Source organism: Alligator sinensis, unplaced genomic scaffold (assembly GCF_000455745.1).
Source record: "Alligator sinensis unplaced genomic scaffold, ASM45574v1 scaffold20_2, whole genome shotgun sequence".
Taxonomy (NCBI): domain Eukaryota; kingdom Metazoa; phylum Chordata; order Crocodylia; family Alligatoridae; genus Alligator; species Alligator sinensis.
This window is the reverse complement of record NW_005842012.1, coordinates 1411488-1419227: the sequence shown is the minus strand read 5'-3', so window position 1 is coordinate 1419227 and position 7740 is coordinate 1411488. Positions and strand designations below refer to the sequence as shown.

Here is a 7740-nt window from a genome sequence, read left to right as displayed (position 1 = left end):
CAGGCTAAAGAGTCCCAGGGCTCTCAGCCTGTCATCGTAGGGTCTGTTTCCCTGACCTCTGATCATGCGCGTGGCTCTTCTCTGGACTCTCTCAAGCTTCTCCACATCCTTTTTGAATTGTGGAGCCCAAAACTGGACACAGTACTCCAGTTGCGGCCTCACTAAGGCCGAGTACAGGGGGAGAATGACGTCCCGGGATTTGCTTGAGAAGCATCTATGGATGCAAGCCAGCGTTTTGGTCGCTTTACTAGCCGCCGCATCGCATTGCAGGCTCATGTTCATCTTGTGGTCAATGATGACGCCCAAGTCTCTTTCTTCCATAGTGCTAGCCAACATAGCACTGCTGAGCCTATAAGGATGCTGCGGGTTTTTTTTCCCAAGGTGGAGAACCTTGCATTTATCGGCGTTGAACACCATCAGATTCTCGTCCGCCCACTTGCTGAGCCTGTCTAGGTCAGCCTGGATCACCTGCCTGTCTTCTGGTGTGGATGCTTTGCCCCAAAGTTTGGTGTCATCGGCGAACTTGGCCAGTCCGCTTCTGACTCCAGTGTCCACATCATTAATGAAGATGTTGAACAGTATGGGTCCAAGGACAGAGCCTTGGGGGACCCCACTGGTCACAGGACACCACGATGAGTGACTTCCATCAATTACTACCCTCTGGGTCCGACCCCGGAGCCAATTTTCCAGTCAGTGGATCGTGGAGGACCCAAAGCAACAATTGGCCAGTTTCTCCAAGAGGCGATCATGGGAAACCAGATTGAAACTTTTTGAAGTCAAGATATATGACATCAATCTCTTCTCCCTTGCCCAGGTGATAGGTCACCTGGTTGTAGAAGGAAATGAGATTGGTCAAGCAAGACCTACCCGCAACAAACCCATGCTGGCTATCCCTTAAGATGTTGGCGTCGGCCAGTCCATTAAGGATGGCCTCTTTAATAAACTTTTCTAAGATCTTCCCCGGGATAGAAGTCAGGCTAATGGGCCTATAGTTAGCCGGATCCACTTTCCTCCCTTTCTTGAAGACAGTTAGATAGGTGGTGCCTGTCTACCTTCTTTGGAAAACATGCTGTTTAGGTTTACTCTGTCTGAGGCTGTCCCTCGGCTCCCAAGCAGAGACCTCACTGAATAGATGGTATAACCCCATGTTATTTAATTCCTTTGGACTCGCTTCCACCTGTTGTGAGGGAAATTCTCCTTAATTACAAGTTCAAGTTTCAACTCCTTCAGTCTGAAGCTGCGACTTCATTATAGTGTTGGGGTGGTAGGTGAATAATACCATGACACATTTCCTATGATAAGGCAACAGTGTCTGTGCATGAGAGAAAGCAGCAGATGTGATATACTTTGACTTTAGCAAGGATTTTGATGCTGGGTTTCATGACACTCATTAGTAAGCTGAGGAAATACTGTCTAGACAGGAGTACTTTAAGGTTGTTACGTAACTGGTTGGATCATCATATTAAAAAAGAAGAAGTTAACAATGGCTCAATGTCAAAATCTGAATGAGGTTTTGAGCTGAGTTGCACAGGGGTCTCTCCTTGTCTGGTGTTGTTTAACATCTTCATTAATGATTTGGATAATGGGATTGAGTACACGCTTAAAATCTGCAGATGACATCAAGCAGGGTGGAATTCCAGACAGTTTGGAGAACAGCATTAGGATTCAGAATGACCTTGATAAAATGGAGAAATGGTCCAAAATTAATCTAATGAAATTAACGATGTATAAGTAGAACATCTGCAATCAGGACAGGACAATCATATGCACAAATACAGATGAGGGAATGACTAGCAAGACTGCAGAACTACAGAAAGAGACCCTGTGGTTATAGTGAGCTATAAACTGAATATGAACCAACAAAGTACATCATTGTTGCACAAAAGACCAATAGCATACAGTATTAAGAAGAGATTATTATCTGCAAGTCAAGGTAAGGGATTCTTAAGATCTGTAAAGATTCTTAAGATCTTTAATTCCTGGTGAGACCTCACCTATCCATTTAAGATGCTATGCTTTAAGAAAGTGTCACTTTAAGACAGACATACAGCGCATAGGAGCAGACTTGATTAAATCAGGCAAGAGCTGGCAGGCGAGAGCTTTGAGTCAAGATTATGATTTTGTTAAAGATAATTTGTTTGTACGATAAAAATGCATGCCCTTCTCTTCCCCCACCCCCCGAGTACATGTATAAATGCCCAGGAACTGCAGAGAGCAATTCAACCAAGAAAATATGATTTGTGAGGAAAATGTAGAAGAACTGGGATTATTTAGTTTGGAAAGAGAAGACAGAGGTAGGGTTTGAGAAGTCTTCAAAATATATGGAGAGTGGTTCTGAAGAGAAGTGTCAAATTATTCTTTGTAGCTCAGGAAATAGGATTTAGAACAATGGTCTTAAATTGCAACAAGAGAAATTTAGGTCAGATATCAGAAAGACCTTTATTATTATGAATTGTTGAGCACTGGAACAAGTTACCAAGAGAGGGTGTGGAATCTCCATTGTTAAAAATGTCTAAGATAAGATTAGACAAACAATTACCTGGGATGGTTTAAACTGAAATGATCCTGCCCTGAGAGTAAGGCTGTATTAGGATCACATCTTGAGTTCCTTTCTCATCCTATTTTTCTATTATACTAAGATTATCAGCCTGGCAATGTAAAGGGGGATGAGGAGAGTAGTCCATTTTTCCATCTAGTCTTAGACACTGAGGCTGCAAGCCCAATCATGGAATGTTTTGCAATATTTTAAGCAATGGCTGATTATGACACCGGCCTGGTAAGAAAAACATTTGTTTTGAGGAGCAACTGTCCCGTCATTATGCAGTATTTTTACATTACGACCAATGCAAAGAACCTTCATGTTAACACGTTGCAAGGATTGTGCTACTGAACACCAGAGTGCCTGGACAAAAAAACAACATATAGTGGGAACAGATTTGGCCTATACTCGTTGTCCAGCACAAAACCATACTCGCGGACAAAGTTAAATGCTAAATAAATGCATTTCCATAAAGCAAATGTTTAAAAAAGAAATCCCTTTGCTTATTGCAGCCAGTGACTATGTGTGCACATCAAAGAGACCTTTCCCCTTTCATATCTAGTTTCTACCATCCCACCAGGCAATCACCTTCAGTTGCATGCAATTCCCTTCCACTGAGGCAGCAGCTCTCCATAATCTATGCAATGAAGATACACATCTATCCTGCTCCAGCTGTTGCCTGAATTCAGTGAATACTGAAAAGATTTAATTTAGGAGAATCATGCAGGTAGGTGCAGGGAGGAATAATGCAAAACAAGAGTCTGAAAAAGAATGCAATATTGTTATGATGTTAAATGCTCACGATCACCACTAGATCTGCTTGATTGAGAGAACTGTTTCCAGAATTATAAAAGCAGATATATAGAATCCAGAGAACATTTTCAGTAGATCTGTAATAATTTTCAGGTATGTCATATCTTATGACTTTACTGTTTTATCATTATTCCTATTAGTGTGCACACTACAGTTTGCTCTGTTGTCTAAAGAAGAAAAAAATTAGCATAACTGGCTTTTGTGGTATTATTCACCTACCACCCCAACACTATAATGAAGTCTCAGGTTCAGACTGAAGGAGTTGAAACCTGAACTTGTAATTAAGGAGAATTTCCCTCACAACAGGTGGAAGAGAGTCCAAAGGAATTAAATAACATGGGGTTATACCATCTATTCAGTGAGGCCTCTGCTTGGGAGCCAAGGGACAACCTCAGACAGAGTAAACCTAAACAGCATGTTTTCCACAGAAGGTAGACAGTGTAAATCCTACCAAACTGAGAACCCACTGGTTTGGGGACAGACTATCTAGCTTGTACTGGTAGAGAAAACACATTTTAGCCCAATTAAATTAAATTTAAGCTTTCTGCAAGTAACACTCACAGAAAAAGCATCCATCTAAAGATCTTGCCACAAAAGGCAATGATATAGGTCATGTTGTAGAAAACTGTTCTTACAAAACTGCAGTAAGCATGCAGCATAAATAAAAACTGGATCAAAAATTAATTTAATAAAGACACTGACCTCCGCTATTTTCATGTTAGTGCCTATTGTAGATTAAATTAACTGAAGAGAAATTTGCATGATAATATTTTTGCAGATAAATTTGATGAGAATGAAATTTGCAGATAAAAAAGATGAGAATGAAACACAAGACAAAGCAAAACACTTACAACAGTTCAGCACTTAAAGTCATTAAATCGCCTCTTAAGTTAAAATGAAATCAAGAAGTCACTTTTGTTAATAGTATCAGTTCACATTGTCAGTGGAGCTTCTGATAAAGGAGCTTACAAATATTTTCCTTGCTTAGAAGCTGTACTTTTGGAAAAATAACTGATGGAACAATTGCTTTTTAACTTCTTTATTTAAACCAGAACTAGATGAAACAGAGATTAATTATATTCTAATCTGAATCTTAAATATAAAACAACAATAGGTTAAAAAAAAAAATCATGTGTAAATATTGCACATTGTAGCTCTGACAATTTGGTGTCAAAAGAGTTTCAGCTTTGAGTCAAGATTATGATTTTGTTAAAGATAATTTGTTTGTACGATAATTGACAATACAATATTAGACCTCCTTCAGATTTTAGAGAAAAATAAGCCTCCCATAGTTATTGCTTCTTTAAAAAAAAAATCCAACGATTATCTAAAGTAAAACTTATAGATTGGGAGCACCAACTGGAATCTAGAACTAATCCCTCCCGTGCCCTAATAATTGTGCAACGTGGTATTCTCCCTCTTGGTTGCTTTCCTGGCCCCACAACTTGCATTGTGTATAGCCCTGTGATCCAGCTTCAACAGAAGGGATGGAAAGCATCTCCACCCAGAACGCTATGGCCTAGCAGTTAGGACACCCTCCTGGGAAGTAGGAAGAGCTATGGGTCTCCCACTTTCTGGAGTAGGGACAGACATTACACATAAACCAGTTTAAGTGATCAGAAACTGGCTTAAACCTGTAACAGAACATAAGATCAGTGCACATAAACCAGTTTCAAAATGGCTGAAACTGGTTTAAGATAAACCTGGTTGAACGTAGCATTAGACTTAACTGATTTAGGTCAAACCGGTTTATGCAATATCCATCTCAGACCCCTTCCTGGTTTAAATTAAACCAGAGTCCCCCAGTATCCTTGATACTCTGCAGCCTTGGGCTGGGCTGTCTACTCCAAAGAACAGGGCTGGTCCTGCCACTTTGCTCCGTAGCCAGAGCTCTAACGGAGACTGCAGGCACAGCAGGGTCTACCTAGCTTTCCCTTGTCCCACCACCCCCTCACTGGTCAGGCAGGGATTCCCCCCCCTCCCCATCCTGCCTCCCATTTCCCACAGCACGGACCCCAGGCATGTGTTATGCTAGCTAATGCCGAGAGAGGTCTGTGAAAGGTAGGCAGGACAAAAGCAGACAGGACAGTGTCCACTTAGGGTTTTTTGGAGCTAATTAACAGGTAGCTGGTAATGACCCTCCGTTCCTTCCTTGGGAAAAGCTGTTTAAGAAGAGCTTGAGCTAATGAGAGAGGCCTTTGTTTTCTTGGTGGGCTGCTAAACACTGTGTTACCAGCTCCCTGCTGACCCCCTAGCCTGTCAAGGTTTGCTGCAGACAGTATGAAGAAGCAAGGTGAGAGATTGAAAAGGTCAGTAACATCAACAGATGTGAGCACCCCACACCCCCCCGTTTGCCTCAGAGTGCTAATCCAGGGCTGGGGGGTGGCAACATTCCTGCCCCTTGAGCAGTGAGTGGGGAAAAAACCTAGGACCATGCACGCAGGGCCGAGGTTTAAACCCCTTCCTAATCAGTGTCCTGCCAGGGCCTGGCCGTGCCCCCTCCTCAGCTCAGCACTATAGAAGAGATGGGAAGGCTGCTCTAGCACCTCCCGGCTTCTAGCCTGAGTGACTGCAGGCATGTGCCTGCATGTTCTCACTCCAGAGGGAATGTCTGTGCACTTTCAAAATGGTTCAGCCTAGCCAGGTTAGACTAACTTGTGAAGATTGAATAAATTCAGGCTCAGGCTTTTTGAATGTCTGTCCCTAGCCAGGGAGAGTGTTCCAACCACCAGGCTATTATGCAAAAGGCAGGCATCACTAAGCCTTGCTGATGTAGGCAAAGAGGACTTGGTGACCTGGATCCTAAGTGGAGGGAGGCCCTTGAATGCAGCCTCAAGCCAGATGCTTAAACGTCCACCTCTCTCTAATTTCAGACATGCTCCTGTGGTCAGGGTCTCTCCTTGCCTAGCTGTAGGAAGCTCCATGATCCATAAGTACTTCACTCTTTTCATGACTGCAAACGGAACCTAAGCTTTGAACAGTCTCTCAATGACTGTTGTGAGGCCAAGTACCTAAGCTTGTCACTCCTAAAATGGATACACTTAAGGAACCAGTCTGGAAGCAGTCCATGATAAACAACTACTCTTTATTTCTACACAAGGTAAGGAACACTCCAGTGGACACAGTCTGTATCATAATTGCCTGTCTCTGGGGTAGAGAGGACAGACAAAGATTCTTGTATCCAGGGTTTGCTAATGTCTCTCAAAAACTTGCTCAGCATATATAGCAAAATAGACTAACTTTCAACAGGAATCTGGGAACGGAATTAACATACAGCACTTAAAATACAATCCAGGTAATTATAAACAGAATAAACTTTCAAGATCACTGGATGAAGCAATCAGTTCCAAATTGTTATTGTTATTGCCTGAAAACGCTGAAGAAATTAAGGTCATTGTGTGAGAATAAAATATTTTAAAACAGCTTTGAGGACTTCAATGCTATTTCATCATTTTTAATATTAATATCAGTTCTGCTCTAGCATTATGTAGGAAACACATATTACATTCAGTAGTATTATTTGGTCTCCCCTGATTTTTAGCTTCCCACAATCCATAAAAATCAATCAATTATAAAAAGGAAATCCTCAAAACTGCAGCTTTAGAAAATGCTCTTGAGATGACAGCAATATGATGGTTTGAGTTATTATGAAAATGAAGTCATACTTAGTTTCTACACCCCCACCATATGCTGGATGCACTCTGACACCAGTAGAGTTCTATTTATTGGCAGTCTATGCCCAATAGTGCTCCAAGAGCATTACTGTCTCTGCCCATATGCTGCTACTGGTAATAATAATTGTTCCCTAGTCAAAGAACTAAGGGGCTGTACAGCAAATAAACTAAAATATATAAAAGTTTATGTGCCTTGCTACAACATAGTTATGTTCACTGTACATTTTTTGAATGATGGAAAAGGTGACAGAAACTGACCTTTTAGTGCCAAACATAATGGTGGATGATTTGCTTCACATTTATGAGACTGCTGCACTACAGACACTGGTCTAGTTGTCCTGGTCAAAAAGAGAGAGAGAGAGAGAGAGAAAGAGAGAGATTTTTCAAACTAAGCAGCTAAAATGAATGTTAACACTCTGAACATCTTTACTAGTAAATATCTTTTACTAAATCTAAAGAGAAAAAGACCAGTAATTTTAAATATAAAAATACATACAGATAACAAATAAATTCATGTTGATGTACAGCCAAAACCCGAGTCTATTTATTAAGTATTACTACTGAAACAAACCTTTGATTTAAAAAAAATTCTCTTACAAGGTTTAGACTACAGTTTTGCCACCGTAGCTATGTCAGCCTGATGAATGAAATGATCACAAAGCAAAACCCCTAATGCAGAGGTCGATATATCAAGAAAAAGGGTTTTCTTTTCAT

At 41.1% G+C, this 7740-nt stretch overlaps 1 protein-coding gene across 1 annotated transcript in view; it reads right to left on the bottom strand.

Annotated features, from left to right (window-relative positions):
* Positions 1 to 7367, bottom strand: part of OXR1 (oxidation resistance 1) — a 461315-nt gene extending 453948 nt beyond the window's left edge. Inside the window, exon 1 of the mRNA XM_014519136.2 lies at positions 7285 to 7367. Within this exon, the coding sequence (XP_014374622.1) occupies positions 7285 to 7301 (17 nt within the window). The 5' untranslated portion in view covers positions 7302 to 7367. The remainder of the gene's footprint in view (positions 1 to 7284) is intronic.
* Positions 7368 to 7740: the final 373 nt, after the last annotated feature.